The sequence below is a fragment of the Scyliorhinus torazame genome, chromosome 10 (assembly GCF_047496885.1).
Source record: "Scyliorhinus torazame isolate Kashiwa2021f chromosome 10, sScyTor2.1, whole genome shotgun sequence".
Classification (NCBI taxonomy): Eukaryota; Metazoa; Chordata; class Chondrichthyes; order Carcharhiniformes; family Scyliorhinidae; genus Scyliorhinus; species Scyliorhinus torazame.
The window spans coordinates 101,895,041-101,922,495 of record NC_092716.1 but is presented as its reverse complement, the minus strand read 5'-3'; the positions used below and the strand labels follow the sequence as shown (position 1 = coordinate 101,922,495).

The 27,455-nt window shown below is 48.7% G+C and overlaps 1 protein-coding gene across 2 annotated transcripts in view; it reads left to right on the top strand.

Annotated features, from left to right (window-relative positions):
* Positions 1–2,363: 2,363 nt before the first annotated feature.
* cfap263 (cilia and flagella associated protein 263) overlaps positions 2,364–27,455 on the top strand; it is a 98,429-nt gene continuing 73,337 nt past the window's right edge. For both annotated transcript variants that reach the window (XM_072518524.1, XM_072518525.1), the window contains exon 1: positions 2,364–2,527. In XM_072518524.1, coding sequence (XP_072374625.1) covers positions 2,418–2,527 — 110 coding nt within the window. In that variant the 5' untranslated portion in view covers positions 2,364–2,417. The remainder of the gene's footprint in view (positions 2,528–27,455) is intronic.

Here is a 27,455-nt window from a genome sequence, read left to right as displayed (position 1 = left end):
CAGGACCCATCTTGCTCCGGAAACATGTGCGGGCGCACAAGTCGGACCCGTTGGTCGAGAGGGTTCATCTCCTCCACGCGAACCCGCAGTACGCCTACGTGGCGTACCCCGACGGCCGACAGGACACGGTCTCCCTGCGAGACCTGGCGCCCGCCGGCAACACGCACACCCCCCCGACACCGATCACCCCCTCCCTGCCACCGGCGCACCCCGCGACCGCCCCCTTCCCGGGAGGATCGGTCCTCCTCCCATGTCCGACCAGGAGTGAAGCAGAAGCAGACACCGTAAAGCTCCCGGAGACGACAACGCTGGAACAAGCACCTGCACCACCACCGGGGCTGAGGCGATCGACAAGGAAGATCAGACCGCCCGCTCGACTCGTGGCATCGGTGTAACACAAGAATGTTGTGGGACTATAACGAGAAGGTTCTGTTCCTCTTACGAATATTGTAAATAGTTCACAAACCCTGTACATAGCCCAGTGTAGGGCAAAGTGTAGGGCACTGTAATGACATGCAAAAAGTTTTTTTTCCTCCCAGGACCAGCCTTGTAAACCCCTACCACCATGCGAAGCACCACCCCGCCGGGTTCATTTTTAACAAGGGGTGAATGTGGTAGTATGCATTAGGGGTCATGTGGGACTGTGAAGCCGTGATGCCATTGGTTGACAGATCCCGGGTCCTGGTTGGCTGTTGATCTCTAGCTCCGCCCTGAAGGCGGAGTATAAGAACCAGGAGTTCTCCCCGCAGCTCCAGTCTGTTGCTGAACTGCGGGGAACAAGTCACGCTTAATAAAGCCTCATCGACTTCATCTCTATTCGTCTCTCGTAAGTCATTGTGCGCTACAAGGACATACTTGGTGGGAGAACCTGTGAGAGATCCACAAGAAGAGCTTAGGGAAAGCTCGCAAGCCTATGGCAATCGTGTCCTGCTTGGCACAATTGCGAGGCACAGAGGAGGTCGTTAGGACACTCCGTAGAGAGATTGAGGAGAGAGACAGAAATAGTGAGTGAGATGTAAGCGAGTTTGAGAAGAATAAAGATTTGAGAGAACAGTTAGCAGCGAGGGACAGAGAGGTGGATGATGCCAAGTGGGCACACCAGTCTTATCTCGCCCATTTCAGTAGTTTTCAGACCCAGTATGATAAGGCCTACCAGGCCATGCAACGTGCGGTCTTGGTAAGACAAGAAACCGAGCAACAGGTAGAGAAATTGCAGAAACAATACAATGATTTGAAAGCAGCCCTACGAGCGCTCCACACTTCCACGATGGAATAAATGCAGAGCTCAGTAGATCACGCAAAGTGCCGGAAGCAAATTGCAGAATTGCAATCTCTGCTTTCTGTCCAGAATGGGTTTCAAAGTACGTTTGGACCCCAATTAGACCAGGAGAATGGCCCCAATTGGCAGGAGTTAAATGAAACTGCCCACAGATACGTACATGGGACATGTACGCAAGAAAAACCCCAAAAGAAGAAAGCACCCCAACCCCCGACTGAACAGGCAGAACACACCCCCATGAACCCTGTAACCACACACCGCAGGGCCGCAGCAGAAGGAAACGCAGATTTCCTGTATACAACCCCGTGAACCGTGACCCAATTACGGGACGCATTTGGAAAAATTACACCGTTCCTTCCTACATCAGACTCCCACCAGTTTGTCGCTAGAGTTAAACAGCAGGCTACCATGTACGGCCTGGACGAAAAGGAGCAAGTGAAGCTCAGAGTTTTAAGCCTCGACCCTTCAGTCATGGTAGCCCTTCCCAACCCACAGAATGTAGGAGGAGGCACACTCCAAGAGATGAACACAGCCATCCTAGATGCGATCGGCTATGAGGAGACCCCGTAGAAGGCCTAAACAAGTGTAGGCAAAAGAAAACAGAACACCCCACAGCGTTTGCTGGACGCTTGTAGATAGATTTTACAGCGGTATTGCAGCCACTTCTTTCTGCATCTGTCCCCGTCACCTTGTGACCTCAACTTTGAACCTCGTAGGACAGGCGCCGCGGGTCGGGATGCTACACCCTATGCATAATAGTTAAAGCTACAGTGGTTGTAAAATTCTTGTAATTACACGTTTTGGTCTTGAAAAAAAAAGCAGAATTAATTTTTTGATCATTTCTCTCTATAATTTGTCGTACTGATGGTAAATGCCGTTTCACTAAACCGCTGAGAAGATGTTTGCTTCGTCCGCCCGCGGGGTCCCATCCCATGGAAGCTGCTCTCCATGACCAAGATGGCCACCCACTGGAACCAGAACCAGGCGTTTGCGCCTGCGTGTTGGCGCTTCGCTTCTCCCCGCCTCATCTGCGCCTGCGCTCTCCTCCGGCCTCATCTGCGCCTGCGCTCCCCTCTAATTTCTATGGAAACGGGTGTAAACATTCGCAGCGCCGGGAGGTGGAAGACGGCCGGTCAAGATGTTGGAGGTGTTAGACATAGACAGCAATTTGAGCGTAGATGTCCACCTGAACGAACGGATTAATGAACTGACCAATGTACAGCTCCAGAAATTACTGGATGATATAAGGTATCGAGCGCCTAGAACATCTAAATACAATCTAAATCTAAACAAAGCAGAATGATGCCGGCGGCGACCGTGGGTAGAGTTTGCAGCGTTTATCTAGTTTTAATTCCAGAATTCGCAGTGCCTTTCATGCTTTAGTAATTCCAAACTGATAACGTTGACGAATAATAAGGTTGTTGATGCTGAGAGAGTGTGGGGTCGGCGCTGTCGTGGCGCCACATGCCACTGGCATCATCCTTTCACCATTGCTATTCACTTTTGGGCAATGTTTTCTATTTTTTGAGACTGGAATAATGATTTGTATAACTGAACTATCCTCTTTATTTCAAGGACCTCAGTGTAATATCAGGCACCCAGTTCATGGCCCCTATTCATGTTCCGATATAAGTGAATGGCCATATGCTCCAGACGGAGCTGGGTACCACAGTGGTGTTGCCGTGGTGGCGCAGAGCACTTATCAAGCAAAGAGTGCATAATTTGTCTCTTGTCAACACAGCGGCTTGTTTGGCCACTTATACAGGGGAGTGGCTGAGGGCAGCAGGGCAGCACAGTGGTTAGCACGGTTGCTTCACAGCTCCAGGGTACCAGGTTCGGTTCCCGGCTTGAGTCACTGCCTGTGCAGAGTATGCACGTTCCCCCCGTGTCTGCTTGGGTTTCCTCCCACAGTCCAAAGATGTGCAGGTTAGGTGGATTGGCCACACTAAATTGCCCATTGTTCAAAAAGGTTAGGTGGGGTTATTGGGTTGTGGGGATAGGGTGGAGGTGTGGGCTTAGATGGGTTGGTCTTTCCGGTGCGGACTCGATGGGCCCAATAGCCTCCTTTTGCACTGTAAATTCTATGATATTGTGGGGTCCACCCTCACTCTGGAGATTTGGAGTGGCACTGCTGCCTTACAGGGCCAAGGACCCGGGTTTGATTCCGACCTCGGGTGACTGCGTGGATTTCCTCTGGGTGCTCCGGTTTCCTCCCACATTCCAAAGATGTGAAGGTTTGGTAGATTGGCCTGGGGAAATTACCCTTAGTGTCCAATGGTAGGGTAGGGATACAGGGCTAGAGTGGGGTTTGGGCTTAGGTATGCTGCTCTTTCGAAGGGTGGCACAGATTCGATGGGCTAAGCCGTATGAGTTTGGGTTATTTTGCTCTGCACCGGCGGACCAGGCAGGGGTGTCCTATGTCCCCTCTGTTATTTGCACTAGCGATTGAGCCTTTGGCCATTGGGCTGAGGAGTTTGGGGGTGTGGAAGGGAAGAGTGCAGGGGAGGGGAGGGGGTGGAACATAGGGTGTCTTTGTACGCGGATGATTTATTATTGTATGTGTCAGAGCCGAGCGTTCCGAACATTTGGGTCCTTTTCAGGGTATAAGTTAAATCTAGACAAAAGTGAATACTTTGTGTGTCGGGGGCAGGGGTGGGGTGTTGCCATTTTGTAGGGCGGTTATCCACTTCAGATATCTGGGGATGCAGGTGGCGCTGGACTAGAGGGGGGCTCTGTAGGTACAATATTACTACCTTGGGAGGGAGTGTGAACGCGGCTTGGCAAGGTGGGATGGTCTTCCTTTGTCGCTGGCAGGTCAAGTGCAGGCGATTGAAATGAATGTGTTACCGCGGATTTTGTTTATATTTCAGTGCCTGCCGATCTTTTTACCAAAAGTGTTTTTCAAAGAGGTGGAGAAGTTGAATAGCTCGTTTAATTTGGGGAGGGGAAGGTGGCTAGGATGAGGAAGGTACTTCTGCAGAGAGAATGGCAGGCAGGGGGATTGGGCCTCCCAAATGTATTGTATTATTACTGGAGAGCGAATGCTGAAAAGGTGGGGAGTTGGGTCCCAGTGGGTTAGAATGGGATCTGTACAGGGGGTCGGGGCTGAGAGCGTTGGCAACAGCACCACTCCCGATGGCCCCGGGTAAATATTCTGGGAGTCTGCTGAAGATTTGGAGACAGTTGAGTTGTGGGCGGAGTCAAGAGAGATGTTGATTAGGGGGAACCATAAGTTTGAGTGAAGGAAGTGGGGTGGGAGGTTTCAGAGATGGAAGGAGAGGGAAGTTAGGGTATTAAAGGGCTTGATTCTGGGAGGTCGTTTTGCGAGGCTGGAGGAGTTGGGGAGAAATATGGACTGGGGCAGGGGGAAGTATTTAAATATCTGCGGATCCTGGATTTTGCCAGGATGGAGGTTCAGAGCTTCCTGATAGCGCTGGCTTCCACATTGTTGGAAAAGGTATTGACGACAGGGGGAATGGATAAGGGGGCGGTATCAGCAATTTATGGGAAGATTCTGGGGGAGGACAAAGTATCATTGGAGGGGATTGAAGCTAAGTGGGGGAAGAGTTGGGGGAGGTTATGGAGGACGAGCGATGGTGTGAGATGCTCCGAAGTGTGAATTCCTCAACCTCGTGCGCGAGGCTGGGACTGATACAATTGAAGGTGGTATATAGGGCGCACCTCACAAGGGCGAGGATGAGCCACCATGGAACTTTATTGTTTCCTTGGATTAGAGAATTTTATGGGCGCTTCATTACGAATCTGGCTATCGTCCTTGCCCTCCTCCATTTGCTTCTGAAGAAACACCAGCCGTGGGATTGGGACAAGGCCCAGGATATGGCGCTTAACAAGGTGGAGTGGCGGTTATCTTCCTCAGGGGCGTTGACACTTTTTGACTCCTGAAAGTCTTGTATATCACGTATGATGCTCCTCTGTATGGTATTGGGGCAGTTTTGCCCCATCAAATGGATGATAGCTGCGACTGTCTGATCGCTTTTGTCTCCCGAACGCTGGCTATGGCTGTATGAAAGTATGCCCAAATCGAGAAAAAGGGTGGTTGTATTTGGCGTAAAGCGATTTGACCACTAGGTCTATGGCTGCCATTTTTTAATCATCACCAACCTCAAGCCATTGCTAGTGAGGTTGGTCCGTGAGGACAAAGCAGTCCCACCCATAGCATAGCATCTGCAAGAATTCAGCGCTGGGCTGTTATTGACTGCCTACAAATACTTTCTCAAGCACCGCCCAGGGACCCAAATTGTGCATGCTCATGCATAGAGCCATCTTTCCCTGCATGTCGAATCCGTGAACTCTTCTATGGTGGAGAAAATGATTGCTGACCTAAACTTCATGGACTCTTTGTCCATCACTGCCTTGTGTGCTCGTGACTGGACGCAGACCAACCCTGTGCTTTCCAAGGTGTGGTGACGGCCACCCAAAATTGTTGAAGGGCCACAAAATTACGTTGATCACCTCCCAGGTGACCATCAAGCAATTGTGCATTTCCCTTTCCACCCACGGAATCCTGGAGGTACGCGTGACCCATAACCAGGTGAGGAATTTGCCGCTTTTGTAAAGAGCAATGGGATTCGCCATGTCCGCACCGCCCAGTACCTTCATGCTTCAAATGATTCGGCAGAGAGGGCCATGCAGATGGTTAATCGAGGGCTCCAGAAACAGATACCCACAGAACATAGAACATACAGTGCAGAAGGAGGCCATTCGGCCCATCGAGTCTGCATCGACCCACTTAAACCCTCATTTCCACCCTATTCCCGTAACCCAATAACCCCTCCTAACCTTTTTTTTTGGCCACTAAGGGCAATTTATCATGGCCAATCCACTTAACCTGCACGTCTTTGGACTGTGGGAGGAAACCGGAGCACCCGGAGGAAACCCACGCAGACACTGGGAGAATGTGCAGTCTCTGCACAGACAGTGACCCAGTGTGGAATCGAACCTGGGATCCTGGCACTGTGAAGGCACAGTGCTAACCACCTGTGCTACCGTGGTGCCCACTGGACTCTATGGACGTGAGAATGGCACGATATTTCTTTTCGTACAGGTCCACGCCGCACGCAGTAACTGGGGTAGTCCTTGCTGGGATGTTAGTGGGTCATAGACATTGTACGCGACAGAGTTTGATTCTGCTGGACATCAGCACGAATCGTTACCAAGATTTGCAAGGGTGTTGCCTAGTTTAATGTCGACCTCTTCACTGCTTTGCACCGGACGACCCGGAGTTCATTCGCAACTTCAACGACTGTGCTCTCTGGGATTGACGTCCGTCAAACGGGACCAGCGTCTTACCAAGTTCGCGTCCAGGAGCAGCTAACAAAATTACACATAGATCACATTCGCTCATGGCGGTTGCTTCCTCGTGAAGTGCCTCAAAAAGAAGCCTGCCATGGAGCCGGAGGCCAGAGGCTCCATGGCTGAACCAGCCTGCTGTGACGCCTCCAGTCTGTCTCAACGCCAACGTGCCCGACAGTATCTCATCAGACTCCGAGATGGGGACGCAGAGAAAATAATGGAACTGTTGCTTGGTGGATTTTAGCAAGGCATTTAACAAGGTTCCACATAGCAGACTATTCAAAAAAGTAAAGCCCATGGGGTACAAGGTAATGTGGTGAATTGGATCCAAAGTTGCCTTAATAACATGAAACAAAGAATGATGGTCGATGGCTGCCCTTGTGAATGGAAAGCTGTTTCAAGTGGTGTTCCGCAGGGCTCATTGTTGGGACCCCTGCTGTTTATTTTATATATTTAAAAAAAAATTTAGAGGACCCAATTCATTTTTCCAATTAAGGGGCCAATCCACCTACTCTGCACATATTTGGGTTGAAGGGGGCAAAACCCACGCAAACACAGGGAGAATGTGCAAACTCCACATGGACAGTGACCCAGAGCCAGGATCGAACCTGGGGCCTCGGCGCTGTGAGGCAGCAGTGCTACCCACTGCGCCACGGTGCTGCCCTGTTTATTTTATATATTAACGATTTGGACTTGGCATGAATGGGAAATTTGCAGACAACACAAACATTGGCCATATAGTGGATGGCTGTAAACTCCAAAATTATATAGATGGATTGGTGATGCGGGCAGGAAAGTGGCAGATGGATTTCAACTCTGATAAGTGTGAGGTAATACATTTTAAGGAAGTCAAATAGTGAAAGGAATACACAATAAATGGGAATTTACTGTAAGAGATAGATGAAATGAGATCTTGGCATGCAAGTGCACAGATCCCTAAAGCAGTACAGGCAGATAAGGTTGTAAAGAAGGCATATGCAATGCTCTCCTTCATTGTCAGAAGTATAAAATACAAAAGTAGGAACATATTTTTAAAAATAAATTTAAATTACCTAATTTTCTTCCCCCCAATTAAGGGGCAATTTAGTGTGGCCAATCCACCTACCCTGCACATCTTTGAGTTGTGGTGGTGAAACCCACACAGAAGCGGGGAGAATGTGCAAACTCCACACAGACAGTGACCCGGGTCCGGGATCGAACACAGGTTCTTGGCGCCGTAAGGCAGCAGTGCTAACCACTGCACCACTGTGCCAGCCTACAGTAGGGATATTATGATGGAACTGTATAAGTCACTGGTGAGGCCACAACTGAATTATTGCGTGCAGTTCTGGTCACCACTTTATAGAAAAGATGTAATTGCCATGGAGAGAGTGCAAAGAAAATTTACTAGAATGTTGCAAGGGCTGGAGAATTGTAGCTACGAGGAGATGAGGTTGGGATTGTTTTTCTTGAAACCAAGAAGGCTGAGGGGTGACATGATTGAGGTGTACAAAATTGTGAGGGGTTAGAGATAGAGTAGACAGGAGGAGCGAGCGCAGAGATAGGGGTCGGCGTGGGGCGGCCGCCGGAGAGGAGACGGCACAGCCGTAGGTGGGGGGGCGGGGGTCGCGGTGTCAAAGTCAATATTTTCCCGCTTCTATAGAAGAAAGATACAACACACTTGTTAAGACAGAATAACAAGCTTTATTTTCGAAAACAACTGCTTGCAGTAATGGCTGAAACTTGAAGTCAGAGAGCAGTCAACAAAACTGCTCAGTCTTTCACAAGTTCCACGCTTTCACGGAGAATTAGCTCAATATTTATACATTATCTTTATCAAGATTATGTGACAACAGTATGGTCAGGAGTTTGATCGGAAATACAAACGGAAGCAAAGACCAGACCATGTTTGATGATCACTCACACCATTATTTACTCCTCGGAGGGAACATTGAAAGGTCAGAATAGACTTGTTTAAGAGCAAAGAACAAAGAAATGTACAGCACAGGAACAGGCCCTTCGGCCCTCCAAGCCCGTGCCGACCATGCTGCCGGACTAAACTACAATCTTCTACACTTCCTGGGTCCGTATCCCTCTATTCCCATCCTATTCATGTATTTGTCAAGATGCCCCTTAAATGTCACTATCGTCCCTGCTTCCACCACCTCCTCCGGTAGCGGGTTCCAGGCACCCACTACCCTCTGTGTAAAAAACTTGCCTTGTACATCTACTCTAAACCTTGCCCCTCTCACCTTAAACCTATGCCCCCTAGTAATTGACCCTTATACCCCGGGGAAAAGCCTCTGACTATCCACTCTGTCTATGCCCCTCATAATTTTGTAGACCTCTATCAGGTCGCCCCTCAACCTCTGTCGTTCCAGTGAGAACAAACCGAGTTTATTCAACCGCTCCTCATAGCTAATGCCCTCCATACCAGGGAACATTCTGGTAAATCTCTTCTGCACCCTCTCTAAAGCCTGTACATCCTTCTGGTAGTGTGGCGACCAGAATTGAACTCCAAGTGTAGCCTAACTAAAGTTCTATACAGCTGCAACATGACTTGCCAATTCTTATACTCAATGCCCCAGCCAATGAAGGCAAGCATGCCGTATGCCTTCTTGACTACCTTCTCAACCTGTGTTGCCCCTTTCAGTGACCTGTGGACCTGTACTCCTAGATCTCTCTGACTTTCAATACTCTTGAGGGTTCTACCATTCACTGTATATTCCCTACCTGCATTAGACCTTCCAAAATGCATTACCTCACATTTGTCCGGATTAAACTCCATCTGCCATCTCTCCGCCCAAGTCTCCAAACAATCTAAATCCTGCTGTATCCTCTGACAGTCCTCATCGCTATCCGCAATTCCACCAACCTTTGTGTCGTCTGCAAACTGACTAATCAGACCAGTTACATTTTCCTCCAAATCATTTATATATACTACAAACAGCAACGGTCCCAGCACTGATCCCTGTGGAACACCACTGGTCACAGACCTCCAATTAGAAAAGCATCCTTCCATTGCTACTCTCTGCCTTCTATGACCTAGCCACTTCTGTATCCACCTTGCCAGCTCACCCCTGATCCCATGTGACTTCACCTTTTGTGCTAGTCTACCATGAGGGACCTTGTCAAAGGCCTTACTGAAGTCCATATAGACAACATCCACTGCCCTACCTGCATCCATCATCTTTGTGACCTCCTCGAAAAACTCTATCAAGTTAGTGAGACACGACCTCCCCTTCACAAAACCATGCTGCTCTCACGAATTCGTCCATTTGCTTCCAAATGGGAGTAGATCCTGTCTCGAAGAATTCTCTCCAGTAATTTCCCTACCACTGAAGTAAGGCTCACCGGCCTGTAGTTCCCTGGATTATCCTTGCTACGCTTCTTAAACAGAGGAACAACATTGGCTATTCTCCAGTCCTCCGGGACATCACCTGAAGACAGTGAGGATCCAAAGATTTCTGTCAAGGACTCAGCAATTTCCTCTCCAGCCTCCTTCAGTATTCTGGGGTAGATCCCATCAGGCCCTGGGGGCTTATCTACCTTAATATTTAAGACGCCCAACACCTCGTCTTTTTGGATCTCAATGTGACCCAGGCTATCTACACACCCTTCTCCAGACTCAACATCTACCAATTCTTCCCCTTTGGTGAATACTGATGCAAAGTATTCATTTAGTACCTCACCCATTTCCTCTGGCTCCACACATAGATTCCCTTGCCTATCCTTCTGTGAGCCAACCCTTTCCCTGGCTACCCTCTTGCATTTTATGTACGTGTAAAAAGCCTTGGGATTTTCCTTAACCCTATTTGCCAATGACTTTTCGTGACCCCTTCTAGCCCTCCTGACTCCTTGCTTAAGTTCCTTCCTACTTTCCTTATTTTCCACACAGGCTTCGTCTGTTCCCAGCCTTTTAGCCCTAACAAATGCCTCCTTTTTCTTTTTGACGAGGCCTACAATATCTCTCGTTATCCAAGGTTCCCGAAAATTGCCGTATTTATCCTTCTTCCTCATAGGAACATGCCGGTCCTGAATTGCTTTCAACTGACACTTGAAAGCCTCCCACATGTCAGATGTTGATTTGCCCTCAAACATCCGCCCCCAATCTAGGTTCTTCAGTTCCCGCCTAATATTGTTATAATTAGCCTTCCCCCAATTTAGCACATTCATCCAAGGACCACTCTTATCCTTGTCCACCAGCACTTTAAAACTTACTGAATTGTGGTCACTGTTCCCGAAATGCTCCCGTACTGAAACTTCTACCACCTGGCCGGGCTCATTCCCCAATACCAGGTCCAGTACCGCCCCTTCCCTAGTTGGACTGTCTACATATTGTTTTAAGAAGCCCTCCTGGATGATCCTTACAAACTCTGCCCCGTCTAAGCCCCTGGCACTAAGTGAGTCCCAGTCAATATTGGGGAAGTTGAAGTCTCCCATCACCACAACCCTGTTGTTTTTACTCTTTTCCAAAATCTGTCTACCTATCTGCTCCTCTATGTCCCGCTAGCTGTAGGGAGGCCTGTAGTAAACCCCCAACATTGTGACTGCACCCTTCTTATTCCTGATCTCTACCCATGTAGCCTCGCTGCCCTCTGAGGTGTCCTCCCATAGTACAGCTATGATATTCTCCCTAACCAGTAGCACAACTCCGCCACCCCTTTTACATCCCCCTCTATCCCGCCTGAAACATCTAAATCCTGGAATGTTTAGCTGCCCTTCCCTCAACCAGGTCCCTGTAATGGCAACAACATCATAGTTCCAAGTACTAATCCAAGCTCTAAGTTCATCTGCCTTACCCATAATACTTCTTGCATTAAAACATATGCACTTCAGGCCACCAGACCCGCTGTGTTCAGCAACTTCTCCCTGTCTGCTCTGCCTCAGAGCCACACTGTCCCTATTCCCTAGTTCCCCCTCAATGCTCTCACCTTCTGACCTATTGCTCCCGTGCCCATCCCCCTGCCATACTAGGTTATACCCTCCCGTGTGACACAAGCAAACCTCGCGGCCAGGATATTTATGCCTCTCCAGTTTAGATGCAACCCGTCTTTATATAGGTCACACCTGCCCCGGAAGAGCTCCCAGTGGTCCAGATAACGGAAACCCTCCCTCCTACACCAGCTGTTTAGCCATGTGTTTAGCTGCTCTATCTTCCTATTTCTAGCCTCCCTGGCACGTGGCACAGGGAGTAATCCTGAGATTACAACCCTAGAGGTCCTGTCTTTTAACTTTCTGCCTAGCTCCCTGAACTCTTGCTGCAGGACCTCATGCCCCTATCTGCCTATGTCATTAGTACCAATATGTACAACGACCTCTGCCTGTTTGCCCTCCCCCTTCAAGATGCCCTCTACCCGTTCGGAGACATCCTGGACCCTGGCACCAGGGAGGCAACATACCATCCTGGGGTCTCTTTCACGTCCACAGAAGCGCCTATCTGTGCCCCTGACTATAGAGTCCCCTATTACTATTGCTCTTCTGCGCTTTGACCCTCCCTTCTGAACATCAGAGCCAGCCGTGGTGCCACTGCTCTGGCTGCTGCTGTTTTCCCTGATAGGCTATTCCCCCCAACTGTATCCAAAGGGGTATACCTGTTCGAGAAGGGGACAACCACAGGGGATTCCTGAACTTTCTTCCTGAACTTATCTTTGTTTTAAATTCCTACGGCCCTGGGTTATGACGAGTTAGTTTTATCAGGAGGTGCCGAGGTCCGGTGTTTTGGAATGGCTTGACCTTCGCTGATCTTTTCAGACTTCAAGTTATGCAGAGTTGGCCTACGACCATACTAGTCTGAAAATGGTTAGGGCAGCATTCGTTACCTGGGCCAGGTGAGCTGGAATGAGTAGTTTCAGTCTTTCTTGTATTGTATCAAACCTTTTGACCTGTCTTCCCATTGACCAGTTTTCCCATCGTGCCATTACTTAATTCGTACCATATCACAGCGATGGAGGGTGCTCCCCAGGGCCGAGGGTGCATGCCGGTGATCGGGGTCGGTGCCGGGGATGGGAGTGCCGGGGATGGGAGTGCCGGGGATGGGGGGGGGGGGTGCCGGGGATGGGGGGGGGTGCCGGGGATGGGGGGGGTGCCGGGGATGGGGGGTGCCGGGGATGGGGGGTGCCGGGGAGGGGGGGTGCCGGGGAGGGGAGTGCCGGGGAGGGAGGGTGCCAAAGAGGGGAGTGACGGGGATGGGAGTGCCGGGGATGGTGTTGCTATATTTACTTGCTATAAATATGGCAGTCAATATGGTTGCCCTTCAATTATCTAGATATTGATATTATATTGCTTTCAGAGTCGCCAGGTATCAAATGATACCACCACAAGGTTCAACCGTATATCGATCAAAGACCCAACAACCAGTTAGTTAGTTCAAGTTCAATCATACTTTATTTACATCCAAGATTAACTTATACATGCAATATAAACACTACGAGCTAAACTACACCTAACAACTATGAAACATGTACTTAACTTCAGGCACCCGGCTTAGGTCAGAGGAACAGTGGCCTTTGTTCGAATCTGGATCTGCTGGGTTTGGAGAAGTAACTGCGGTTCAGCGAGGCTCATCCATCTGGTAGCGAGCGTTGAACTTGGACTTGCTTCTGGCCGTGGTGCTGCAGTTGGAGATGGACGTTGCCGGAGCACCAGGTCCAAAAGAGATCGAACACATTGCAGTGTCTCTCTTTATCCTTGGGGGTTTCGCGCTCTTTTGGGCGGTCCTTAGGTTTGGACCCAATTAATTTTGCAGTTCTCGATCACTGCCTTCGATCTGATCCACTAAAGGGGCGGGTGCCTTGATGGCTGGGCGTGTCCTAAGCATCATTGACCTTGCTGTTTATGCTTCCTGAGTAAAGGGAGTGGCGCCCATGTGTCTGGAATTGTGTGTCTGGAATTGTATCGGTTACCTGAGTATCAATCCTTTGTCTTACGGAGATGGGTCATTAGAATGCTAATCGGTTGGGGGTTTTGATGCTGTCTGGATTCTCTGCTCACGAATATACATGCAGGCTCTGTGCCTGCCTGAATCTTACATTGTCCATATTTCCCTTTAGGCTTTGCGAACATCCATGTTTCTTGATGAGGCACCGTGTGTACCGGCGCCACTCGTCATACCAGGACCTCACGGAACGGGCATGCAGGAGGAGACTCAGGATGTGCCGGGAAACCGTCGCCCATATCTGCCACCTGATGGCATGCCTGGCACCGCGTGGGACTGGGGGGGGACACCCTCTCCCGGTGGCCATCAAGGTTACGGTGGCCCTGAACGTCTACGCCACGGGGTCGTTCCAGTCACCGAGTGGGGACCTGTCCGGCATCTCCCAGGCATTGGCGCACAGGTGCATCCGTGCAGTGACTGACGCCCTGTATGCCATTGCGGACCGCTACATCCAGTTCTCTGTGGACCGCGCCCACCAGGATGCCCGGGCAGCGGGATTTGCTGCTGTGGCCAGGATGCCCATGGTCCAGGGGACGATCGATGGGATGCACGTCGCCGTGCGGCCACCAGCGGATAACAGAGCTGTGTTCATGAACAGGAAGGGGATCTACTCCATGAACACTCAGGTGGTTTGTGACCACCGCATGAGGATCCTGCACGTCTGCGCCCGGTACCTGGGCAGTGTGCATAACCCGTTCATATTGGCCCAATCGTTCATCCCCGCCATGTTTGAGGGAACCCCCCCCCCCACAGCTGAGGGGCTGGTTACTGGGTGACAAGGGTTACCCATTGCGGTCGTGGCTGATGACGCCTATACGAGGCCACAGACCAACGCGGAGAACCGCTACAAAGATGCCCATGCAGCGACCAGGGGTGTGATCGAGAGGTGCTTTGGGCTGCTGAAGATGCGCTTAAGGTGCCTGGATTGCACTGGAGGGGCCCTCCAGTACCCGTCGGAGAGGGTCGGCCACATCGTTGTGGTCTGTTGCGTCCTGCACAACATAGCCCAGCAGAGAGGTGATGTGCTGAAGGCAGAGGAGGGGAAGGGGAGGAGCAACACAACGAAGGGTAGGCCTCCCCAGATGAGGAGGATGGGGGCAATGTACAGGACAGATGGGCTGGACATGGACGTGAGGCTGCCCACCATTACCAGCTGGGCTAGCGGGCACGGGATGGATTGACAGCCATACTGTTCACAGACTAGGGGGGTGCAGGAATCGCCGAGTATAGGCACGGACAGCACAGTACACCAGCCTACCACCCTCACCCCACCCACCACCCTCACCTCACTCACCACCCATTATCCTTGATGAATGTACCCTAACTGTTTGATTACCATGTTGCAAAATAATTGTTTTGCCATCTATGCCTATGATCTTCCCTGGGCCATTCCATTCATTAGAATTGTCTCTCTTATATTATACCATGCCTCCTTGCTGAAAAACGGCATCTGATGGTCGTACGTTATGTCTTAAAGCTCTGCGAATTCTTTCAGAGACTTCTGCTTCCAAAAAAGTGTTTCTACTGCTATGTAATGCATTTAAATGTTCAGCAAAACCAGAGCTAATTGTTGTCCTCCCCCAAGCTGGAGGCTAGTCATCCAAAATGGATGGAATTTTAGGATTTCTACCAAACACTAATTGATAAGGACTATAGCCCCCAACCATCTGCAATGAATTCTTTGCATGTACTGCCCATGCTAAAGCTGAATTTAGCCTGCAATTTGCTCGATGTGCCAAAAGTTTCCAAAGCATGTCATCGATGACAGCATGCTTTCTTTCACAGACACCATTAATAAATGGGCTTTCTGCAGCCGTATTCATAACTCTGATATTCATGTTATCACACATATCCCTAAACTCATCATTAGCAAATTCTTCCCCATTGTCCGGAAGGAATTTTGCCGGTGGACCCATTCCTGTCCCTATCCATTTTTCCACGATTTGATCCAGAATTACTCTCTTTTCTTTACTTCGTACAATCGTTGATTGACTAAATCTGGTTGCTAAATCTACAAAATGCAAAATAAATATATTATTTGCTTTATCCCAGATCTTAAGGTCCATGGCCACAATGTCGTTAAAATCCCTGGCCAAAAGTAGGGTTACTATCGGTCGTGCTGGTGTCCTTCTGTATTCCTACAAACTTCACAGCGGTCACTAACCTGTTCTATCAGTTTAGTATAGTCGCATCCCTTACCCCTGCATCCTTTAATAAAATTTTCAGCCTCTGAGGAGACGGATGTGCAAATTGCCTATGCAGTTTTAATACCACAAGCTTTTTATCAGCTAAAGTCCCATTTTCAACTGCCATTAACACATCCTCAACCACTCTACTTGAAATATTATTTGTCAGTAATGGAATAAAATAGTGTCCCAACTGTGTAAATTGTAAGTCCACCGTCTTTCCAAAAACTGTTGCCTTATCCTGTTCCATATCCAGTTTCATGTGTGCTTTCTTCATCGACGGTCTGCTCAGAAGCAAAGGTATCTCACTTGATACAACATCCGTGCTAATGAAATGATTCACTCTGGCAATATTGCAAGGGATCTTCCATATTCTGCCTTATTGCAGGCTGACCTACTTGGGTCATCAGAGCCATCGGAATCGAATGTTTCCCCAGAAACCTTTGTAAAGCTTTTGTCATCTGTTCGAATAAGGGATCCTTATCAGTAAACTGAACTCCTGTCAAAACCAGGAACCTATCCATGTTGCTCACTCTAGCACAGCCAAGTAATTTAAAGGCCAACACAGACTGTGGAAATTCCAGGTTGTGTTTCTACAGTCTTTTATATAGTCTGCCAAATTCCATTATATAGTCTTATCATAGATAGATGATCATAGAATTTACAGTGCAGAAGGAGGCCATTCGGCCCATCGAATCTGCACCGGCTCTTAGAAAGAGCACCCTACCCAAGGTCAACACCTCCACCCTATCCCCATAACCCAGTTACCCCACCCAACACTAAGGGCAATTTTGGACACTAAGGGCAATTTATCATGGCCAATCCACCTAACCTGCACATCTTTGGACCGTGGGAGGAAACCAGAGCACCCGGAAGAAACCCACGCACACACGGGGAGGATGTGCAGACGCCGCACAGACAGTGACCAAAGGCGGAATAGAACCTGGGACTCTGGAGCTGTGAAGCAATTGTGCTATCCACAATGCTACTGTGAGATATCCTCCATTTTCCGGAACTTATCAAAATCCGACCATGCTACATACGCAGTTAACAGGTTATCTTTCTTATAAATCTTATCCATATAACGTAATAAAGTCTCCAGACCGTCTTCTGAGTCTATCTCTTCCAATTCCAGCTCAAAAGCACTTTGTTTCGGATTTTATTGCCATATGGTAGAGAAAGAGCCAATGCCATACCTTGTTTTCTCTTTCCAAAAGCAGTTACTTTAGTCCACATAACTACTGCACTTCTCCATTGGTCGTACGACTCCCTTTCAGAAAATAAGGGAGGATAATTGTGGGCAGCATGGTAGCATTGTGGATAGCACAATTGCTTCACAGCTCCAGGGTCCCAGGTTCGATTCCGGCTTGGGTCACTGTCTGTGCGGAGTCTGCACATCCTCCCCGTGTGTGCGTGGGTTTCCTCCGGGTGCTCCGGTTTCCTCCCACAGGCCAAAGATGTGCAGGTTAGGTGGATTGGCCATGCTAAATTGCCCTTCGTGTCCAAAATTGCCCTTAGTGTTGGGTGGGGTTACTGGGTTATGGGGATAGGGTGGAGGTGTTGACCTTGGGTGTGGTGCTCTTTCCAAGAGCCGGTACAGACTCGATGGGCCGAATGGCCTCCTTCTGCACTGTAAATTCTATGATCTATGATCAATAGTCATATCCAGCCATCTTTATCCTCGGTTCAGCCATATATCCCTTTTTTTTTTTCTCACTCACTCCTTGGTTTGATCTGGAAAAGTTGTATCTTTCAACCCTTCACATTTACACAGCAACAATTCTCTGCTACCAATTGTTAGACGTTTTAGTTGCTGTGATATGAAGAGTCTAAAGTTCTGTTCCTTTATCACACACACATTTATTTCCTTCCAACAGCCTTTGCACAAATCTCTCACTATACATCACCTCCCAGAGGCCACCTGAAGCCCCTTTACATATCAGTGTCAATTAATGGATACTTAACATAAATGAGACAACTAATTGCAATTACTTAACCCATTACTTAACACACGGTCCCGTCATCTGCCCGGGGGGATGGCGAGGGCGACCCGGGGAGTGAGGGACATTCACCTGAGCTCGATGTCCTATCACCTCTCACACACACACTGGCGCTCACCTCACACCCCAACCCCGCACGCATCGGACAGAGCACAGAGGCAGCTTCTGTAGGTGTGGAAGTGATTTTAATGACAAACAGTTCATACAGGTGCCCTAGCCCCTATAACTAGTCTGCGCCCTGTACCCATGCCAACTTACTCAGTGTTTAATCTTTTGGCCTTACGAACCCTATGACTACGTCTAGATGGTTCCCCAGACGGTACAGCAGAACTGCAGGCGGACTCCTGTGATTCCTGCCCTGTGGCCTTTGGCGGCCGTTTCCTGGGGCGGCCCGGCCTGGGTGGGCCAGGCTGTGGCTCGGGCGACTGGGATGGCGAGCTGCCAGCCTGTCCTGCCCGTTGCCCACCAGATGCGCCTGGGACGGAAGGGGGGGGGGTCCGAGCTGTCGCATTGTTCCGGGACCGCCCCTTCAGGAGGACCCGGAACGGGCCCCAGCACTTCCTCGTCCCTCGGGATGCCCGATGGCCCCCGGGCCTCTCCATGGGTCGGGGGTGTTTTTATACTGGGACTGGAAGCTGCTTAAGTGCGGCAGAGAAGACTGGTGTGCCCACTTGGCATCATCCACCTCTCCGTCTTTTGCTGCCAACGTCCTCCTTCACTCTACGTTCTCTCTTTCTACCTCACTGACATCGACCTTGCTCATTCGATGTATGCCCTCTATATCTTTCCAGAGTGTCCTCACAACCTCCTCTGTGCCTCGCAATTGTGCCAAGCAGGACACGATTGCCATCGGCTTGCAAGCTTTTCCGAAGCTCTTCTTATGAATCTCGCTCAGGTTCTCCCACCAAGTATGTCCTATACTCCCGGGACCTGTTTCCTCATTGTTACAGATTTTGCTCCAAAGGGGCCATCCTTTCCCTTTGACATACTTCCTGATTTCTTCTTCCCATATGGGACACTGTCCTACTCTACTGCTGCTGGTCGCTGCAACCGCAAATTCTTCTGGGTTCATGAGGCGTTGCAATACCTGCGTTGCCATCTTTCTTATCTGAATGCTTCTTTTAAAATTTGGAACAAGGGGTATTAAGGCGGTGCTGTAATTACGGGTACGGCTTTCGCTAATTTCCGAAATACAAACTCCCGACAGTTTTGTCGCAACAAAAAGATCTATCAGTATTACCTTATAGCCCTGTTAGTTACGCATGCATTTAACACACTTCCGAATTATGAGGATTGATCAGAACTGCTTGAACACTTGTGGTTTTCTGTTTCCAATTGGATCTCTAATTCAAAAATTTTGGGTTCTCCCAGAGTGGTAAGCCACTTCTAGTTCGGGTCCTGCCAGATGTCACCAGTAATATGTTGCTAACCTTTGGTTGGTTCAATTGGCTCTGTTTTGGAACCTTTGCTCTCGAGTCGCCAGGTATCTTTATGATACAGCCACGAGGTTCAAGTTCAAGTAATGATCAATAACTCAATACACCAATTAGTAAGATTCAAATCAAAGCACATTTATTATACACAGTAATCGCAACTCATGCATAAGCATTGCGCAGGTCAAGGACACACAGCCTGAGTGAGAGAGATACAGACCGAGTGAGAATTTGGTAATTTGGTGCAGTGAGGTAACCAGGAAAGGTAAATGGTTCATCTAATTTTGCTGTTTTTCAGTTCAAAGTGCAGTGTAGATTAGTGTCTGATTGGCTGAAGCTGCCCCCACCCTAATTGCTGAGAGGCAGTTATCTGCCAGTCACCTGAGGCCTGTTAAGGGGCACAAAGGTACACATTGTTTTCTTCTCTTTGAAGTTTTAGTGTGAGTCATCCTAAAGTCTGTATCAAAGACAGACAGAAAGCGCACATGAGTAAGCATTGCGCAGGTCAAGGACACACAGCCTGAGTGAGAGAGATACAGACCGAGTGAGAATTTGGTAATTTGGTGTAGTGAGGTAATTCGGTGAAGAGTGGGAGAAGGTGCTTTTTCCCTACTGTTTTGTTCTCTCTCTTTCTTCGGGCCTAATTTCGGGAGCCGTTCGGAGGAGGAGGAGCAGTCTCTGTGAGTATAAAAACCTAACGGAAACTTCCTGTTTTCCAGTTTTTTTCCCCAAAAGTGACGTCAGAGGGAAGCTGTGATCTGAGTGGTTGATAGCAAATCTGCCCCAAATTTAAAAAAAAAACACAGCTAAACTCATAAACTTAAATTAAACTAATTAATTAATTAGTGATGGCTGGTCAGGTGATGTGCTTGAGCTGCTTGATGTGGGAGCTGGCAGATCCCATTGCGAGCTGCAGCGACCACATCTGCAGTAAGTGTTGGCTGCTCGAAGAGCTCCGGCTCAGAGTCGATGAGCTGGAGTCTGAGCTTCAAACACTGAGGCACATCCGGGAGGGGGAGACTTACCTGGACACTGTGTTTCAGGAGGCAGTCACACCTGTCAGAGTAAGTAGTTTAAATCCTGCCAGTGGCCAGGGACAGCAGGGTGTGACTGCAAGTCAGGCAGGTAAAGGGAACCAGCAGTCAGGAACTCAGGAGCCTCAGCCCTTGACTCTGTCCAACAGGTATGAGGCACTTGCTCCCTGTGTGGCTGGCGAACAGGGCTGCAGGAAGGATGAGTCAGCTGACCAAGGCACCATGGTTCAGCAGGCCATTCAAGGGGAGGGAGTAAATAGGCAAGTTGTAGTTGTAGGGGATTCTATTATCAGGGGGATAGATAGTATCCTTTGTGAGCAGGATAAAGAGTCCCGCATGGTATGTTGCCTGCCCGGTGCTAGGGTGCGGGACATCTCTGACCGGCTTGAAAGGATACTGGAGAGGGAGGGGGAGGATCCAGTTGTTGTGGTCCATGTCGGTACCAACAACATAGGCAAGTCTAGGAAAGAGGACCTGTTTAGAGATTATAAAGAGCTAGGATTCAAATTAAAAAACAGGTCCTCAAGGGTCATAATCTCCGGATTACTGCCCGAGCCACGTGCAAATTGGCATAGGGAGGCAAGAATAAGGGAAGTTAACACGTGGCTGAAAGAGTGGTGTGGGAAAGAGGGGTTCCTTTTCATGGGACACTGGCATCAGTTTTGGAACAGGGGGGACCTATACCGTTGGGATGGTCTCCACCTGAACCGAGCTGGGACCAGTGTTCTGGTGAAAAGAATAAATAGGGTGGTCAATAGGACTTTAAACTAAAGATTGGGGGGAAAGGGAAAATCAGGGAACCAAGAGGTGAAGTAATCAGTGGGAAGCGTAGCTGCTTAGGAATACAAAAAAGCACGAAAAGACAAAACTCAGGAGAGGTTACGATAGTCCCCATCCCACAAAATATGACACAGTGTATGGAAAGGCTCAGTAAACCAAGGTCCACCACACTAAGAAAACAAAAAGGGACGGTCAATAGAGAATTAAAGGTGCTATATTTAAATGCGCGCAGTGTACGGAACAAGGTAGATGAGCTTGTGGCCCAGATTGTGACTGGCAGGTATGATGTGGTAGGCATCACAGAGACATGGTTGCAGGGGGTTCAGGACTGGCATTTAAACATCCAGGGATTCACAACCTATCGAAAAGACAGGGAGGTGGGCAGAGGGGGCGGGGTTGCCTTGTTAATTAGGAATGAAATTAAATCAATAGCACTAAATGACATAGGGTCAGATGATGTGGAGTCTGTGTGGGTAGAGTTGAGGAACCACAAAGGCAAAAAAACCATAATGGGAGTTATGTACAGGCCTCCTAACAGACCGGGGGCACAAAATGCACCACGAAATAGAAAGTGCATGTCAGAAAGGCAAGGTCACAGTGATCATGGGGGACTTCAATATGCAGGTGGACTGGGTAAATAATGCTGCCAGTGGACCCAAGGAAAGGGAATTCATTGAATGTTTACAGGAGGGCTTTTTGGAACAGCTTGTGATGGAGCCCACGAGGGAACAGGCCATTCTGGACTTAGTGTTATGTAATGAGCCAGACTTGATTAAAGATCTTAAAGTAAGGGAGCACTTAGGAGGCAGTGATCATAATATGGTCGAATTCAACCTCCAATTTGAAAGAAAGAAGGTAGAATCAGATGTAAAGGTGTTACAGTTAAATAAAGGTAACCACAGGGGCATGAGGGAGGAACTGACGAAAATCGACTGGGAGCAGAGCCTAGTGGGAAAGACAGTAGAACAGCAATGGCAGGAGTTTCTGGGAGTAATTGAAGACACAGTACAGAGGTTCATCCCAAAGAGAAGAAAGGTTATCAGAGGGGGGATTAGGCAGCCATGGCTGACAAATGAAGTTAGGGAATGCATCAAAGCAAAAGAGAAAGCCTATAATGTGGCAAAGAGTAGTGGGAAGTCAGAAGATTGGGAAGGCTACAAAAACAAACAGAGGATAACAAAGAGAGAAATAAGGAAAGAGAGGATCAAATATGAAGGTAGGCTAGCCAGTAACATTAGGAATGATAGTAAAAGTTTCTTTAAATACATTAAAAACAAACGGGAGGCAAAAGTTGACATTGGGCCGCTCCAAAATGACGCTGGTAATTTTGTGATGGGAGACAAGGAAATAGCTGAGGAACTAAATAAGTACTTTGCGTCAATCTTCACAGTAGAAGACATGAGTAATATCCCAACAATTCCGGAGAGTCAGGGAGCCGAGTTGAATATGGTAGCCATCACAAAGGAGAAAGTGCTAGAGAAACAAAGAGGTCTAAAAATTGATAAATCTCCGGACCCAGGCGTTAGTTATGATCTTTCAAAAGTCACTGGAGTCAGGGAAAGTCCCAGAGGATTGGAAAATCGCTGTTGTAACCCCCCTGTTCAAGAAGGGAACAAGGAAAAAGATGGAAAATTATAGGCCAATTAGCCTAACCTCGGTTGTTGGTAAGATTCTAGAATCCATTGTTAAGGATGAGATTTCTAAATTCTTGGAAGTGCAGGGTCGGATTAGGACAAGTCAGCATGGATTTAGTAAGGGGAGGTCGTGCCTGACAAACCTGTTAGAGTTCTTTGAAGAGATAACAAATAGGTTAGACCAAGGAGAGCCAATGGATGTTATCTATCTTGACTTCCAAAAGGCCTTTGATAAGGTGCCTCACGGGAGACTGCTGAGTAAAATAAGGGCCCATGGTATTCGAGGCAAGGTACTAACATGGATTGACGATTGGCTGTCAGGCAGAAGGCAGAGAGTTGGGATAAAAGGTTCTTTTTCGGAATGGCAACCGGTGACGAGTTGTGTCCCGCAGGGTTCAGTGTTGGGGCCACAGCTGTTCTCTTTATATATTAACGATCTAGATGATGGGACTGGGGGCATTCTGACTAAGTTTGCCGATGATACAAAGATAGGTGGAGGGGCAGGTAGTATGGAGGAGGTGGGGAGGCTGCAGAAAGATTTAGACAGTTTAGGAGAGTGGTCCAAGAAATGGCTGATGAAATTCAATGTGGGCAAGTGCGAGGTCTTGCACTTTGGAAAAACGAATAGAGGCATGGACTATTTTCTAAACGGTGACAAAATTCATAATGCTGAAGTGCAAAGGGACTTGGGAGTCCGAGTCCAGGATTCTCTAAAGGTAAACTTGCAGGTTGAGTCCGTAATTAAGAAAGCAAATGCAATGTTGTCATTTATCTCAAGAGGCTTGGAATATAAAAGCAGGGATGTACTTCTGAAGCTTTATAAAGCATTAGTTAGGCCCCATTTAGAATAATGTGAGCAATTTTGGGCCCCACACCTCAGGAAGGACATACTGGCACTGGAGCGGGTCCAGCGGAGATTCACACGGATGATCCCAGGAATGGTAGGCCTAACGTACGATGAACGTCTGAAGATCCTGGGATTATATTCCAAGGGCAGCACGGTAGCATTGTGGATAGCGCAATTGCTTCACAGCTCCAGGGTCCCAGGTTCGATTCCGGCTTGGGTCACTGTCTGTGCGGAGTTTGCACATCCTCCCCGTGTGCGCGTGGGTTTCCTCCGGGTGCTCCGGTTTCCTCCCACAATCCAAAGATGTGCGGGTTAGGTGGATTGGCTATGATAAATTGCCCTTAGTGTCCAAGATTGCCCTTAGTGTTGGGTGGGGTTACTAGGTTATGGGGATAGGGTGGAGGTGTTGACCTTGCGTAGGGTGCTCTTTCCAAGAGCCGGTGCAGACTCGATGGGCCGAATGGCCTCCTTCTGCACTGTAAATTCTATGTAAATTCTATGATATTCATTGGAGTTTAGGAGGTTGAGGGGAGATCTAATAGAAACTTACAAGATAATGAATGGCTTAGATAGGGTGGATGTAGGGAAGTTGTTTCCATTAGCAGGGGAGACTAGGACCCGGGGGCACAGCCTTAGAATAAAAGGGAGTCACTTTAGAACAGAGATGAGGAGAAATGTCTTCAGCCAGGGAGTGGTGGGTCTGTGGAATTCATTGCCACAGAGGGCGGTGGAGGCCAGGACGTTGAGTGTCTTTAAGACAGAAGTTGATAAATTCTTGATTTCTCGAGGAATTAAGGGCTATGGAGAGAGAGCGGGTAAATGGAGTTGAAATCAGCCATGATTGAATGGTGGAGTGGACTCGATGGGCCGAATGGCCTTACTTCCACTCCTATGTCTTATGGTCTTATGGTCTTATAAATTCTACTTCAAAGCTACTTCTACAACTAACAGGCCTAAACTTAGCTTCGGACTGGCCCACCAAGTCAGGGGAACAAATGGCCTTTCGTTCGGGTTCTGAGTCTGCGGGATTCGAAGTTGGTATGGATTGGTAGCTAGGAGCCCCTATCTCGTAGCGAGCATTGATTTAAGACTTACTGGATATCGGCGGCAGCTGCACCGGTCACTGTCAAGGGTTGGTTCGCGTTGCTGAGTGACCCGGTCAAGAAGAACGATTTGAACTTGGGGGCTTAACTTTATAGTCCCCAGGGGCTTCCTGCCTTTCGAAGCGGACCCTGTACCTGGTTCCAAATGATTGGACTTCGTTCCAATCGCTTGGTTCGATTTCTCCAATACTGGAGCGGGTTCCCTGATCGATGGGCGGTTTTGAGGTGTCCGTTAACCTCTTTTGTGTTGGCCCCTGCTGGTGCCGGGGAGTCTGGCTTGGCTTTGTTTATCCCAAATGTTTCAATTGTACCTGGGGATCGCTCATTAGTATGTAGATGGCTGCTACATTATTATGCAGATGGCTGCTTGTATCGATACTGTCTGGGCTTTTGCAGAGTTTAATACACAGTAAACTTGCACCTGCTAGTCTTTGCCTCTGTTGGCTGAATTTCCCTGCAGCCTTTGCTGTCCTCCATTTTTTGTCGGGAGTTGGCCAACCCAGGTGGCTACACTCCCTCCTTGTGATCCTAACGCGAAGCGTGAAGGGTCACATAACTGCGTTGTTTTTCATTCCCTGACCCGGCGAGCACTCTTCTATGGCCTCTACACTGACCATAACTATGCAAAAAAATTTTTTACTGACAATTCTGAGGGGCGCTATGTCAAACAGGGACATGCATTACAAAACAAGAAAATCGGAACCTCTAACTACCCTTAATAAACTACACTCACTCAAACATTTAATCACACTGACTTCCTAAACCATACAAACAAAATCATAGCAGTATTATACACATTTTTCTGGCTTGGCAGTCAAGCTCAGGATTGTACAATTGATCATGAACATTTCTTTATTTACAACAAATCGCAAACAAATGCTCTTTATTATAGATCGCGGGGGTCTGGGGTCTGGTAATATCCGAAAATAGGGGATCTTATCCTATATACCGGGGTGCGAGCGCGGTAGGCTCTTCTTCTTCATTTTCTCAGACGAATAGTCTGCACGATGCAGCAGAGTATCGTCAATACTAAAAGTACCAGGTTATAAACCTGTCACACCAAGATGGTGTGGTGTCGCTTGTGACTGGGCTCTGGGTACTGTGGGGAAGTGAATCATTAACGGCTGGGGGAGTTTAGGTCAGGAGGTTCGCGTTCGAACCCAACCAAATGTCCATTAGGGTTATGAGCCACGCAGAGGATGTCCTCATGGTTCTTCTTCTTTCACTTCTCTTCTCTTCTCTTCTTTGGTCCTGGAGCTTCTGGAGTTCTGTGGGATCAAGCATTGTGTCTGTTACTACCTTGGTTTAATATCTCGTATGATAGGCTGTCTGTCCTTTAGTGCCAATTACTCCCTTTATAATTGGTCACTATGTGTGACTCCCTCTTTATTTTCTTCAAAAACCGAATTTCAGGACAAGACACACTTACAAATACTGAACCAGTGCGAGCCGTGTCGCAAGCTGTGCGATTTACCATCCAAATGTTTGAGGATGTAAATAACAGAGCGTTGGCAACCTAAGGGTTGCCTGAAAACAAAACAAACTTTTTGAACCAAACTTGCCGAAATGAGGTGCGTATGGGCCGCGACGGGTAAGATTTGGATGGAGTCCATGGGTAGGACGGCGACCAATGCCGTGTGTGCCCTACCCGAGCGTAGCTGACCAGAGGGGGGTTCCCAGGCAGGGCGGGTCCCAATGCCGTTTCTCCACTGCCTGAGCAACCGACAAGAACGGGCAAGAAGTGTGGTCAGCGTGGGGGGTTGCCGTATTGGTTCTTCCCTCGAACCAGCAGGGCAGTTATGAATGGGGGTCTGTGTTTCAGTCGACACACGAGTTCCGCTGAACTGGCGTCTGGGACATTAACAAGTCTCTGTGGACAAACTAGTTCCGCTGAACTAGCGTCTGCCAAACTAGTTTCTCTGACTGCCAATGGACGTCAGAAGGGTGGTGTCGTGGGGCCGTGGAAAAAAAAAGTCCGGTCTAACATACAACATTTAACAGAACAGGTACAAACAACATCAAACATGCTGCAGGTTCCATCAGAAAGGACACCGTTTTCTCCCACGCGGTTCCTTTTAAAACATCATCTGGACACCTCAGTTATCGGTTGTAAACAGGGTCGCAAATGGGGTTCTCGTTTTGGGAGTCAGACTCAAAGTCGTCATCTTCTCCCGGATGCCACACTCTCGAGTGTATCAGGGCTGATAGGGCTGCATGGTGTGATCTGGGATCGCTCTCGCCATTCCGGACGAGTCTGTACGAATTATCTCGGTGCCAAAAGGTGGTATCTAGTTCTGTGGGGACGGGATCGGGGTCGTCATTGTAGGTCGGTGGTCGGTAGTGGGGTTTGTTTAGGAAAGTGATCATGAAGGGATCACTCGAATCGTGGTCAGATTTGCTGGGTGTCGGTCCTGTTGCATGGGGATAGTAGGGAGGCGTGCTGTGACTATTGTCTGAGTCACAGTCACTGTCGCTGCTGTCTGTGGGCGTTCCGGGGCGGAGTGTATATTTCAGGGGTGGAGTCGGGGTTGAGTCCGTGGCTGGGCTGGACGTGTTGGGGGAGGGTAGGATTACTTTGGCTGTGGGCGGGGCGTGGTCTGCTGCGTCGAGCATGACGTGGTGTGCGTGGTTAGACTGTGTTCCATATGCCTTCAGCTGGTTGATATGGAACCACGCAGTCTTTCCATTGGGGTACTTTATTTTGTAGACGGAAGGGCTGACTTTGTCCGCAATGGAGTACGGACCCGAATACTTTGGTGACAGGAATGTGCTGGGGTTGTATACGGAGAGCATGACTTGCTGTCCTACACTGAACTCAGTCGCATGCACTGTCTTATCGAAACAGGCCTTGCTCTGTTTCCTTCTTGTGCCCAATTTCACTGCGGCTGCTAGCTGAGCCGTTTTAACATTCGCCACTAATTGTTCTACTG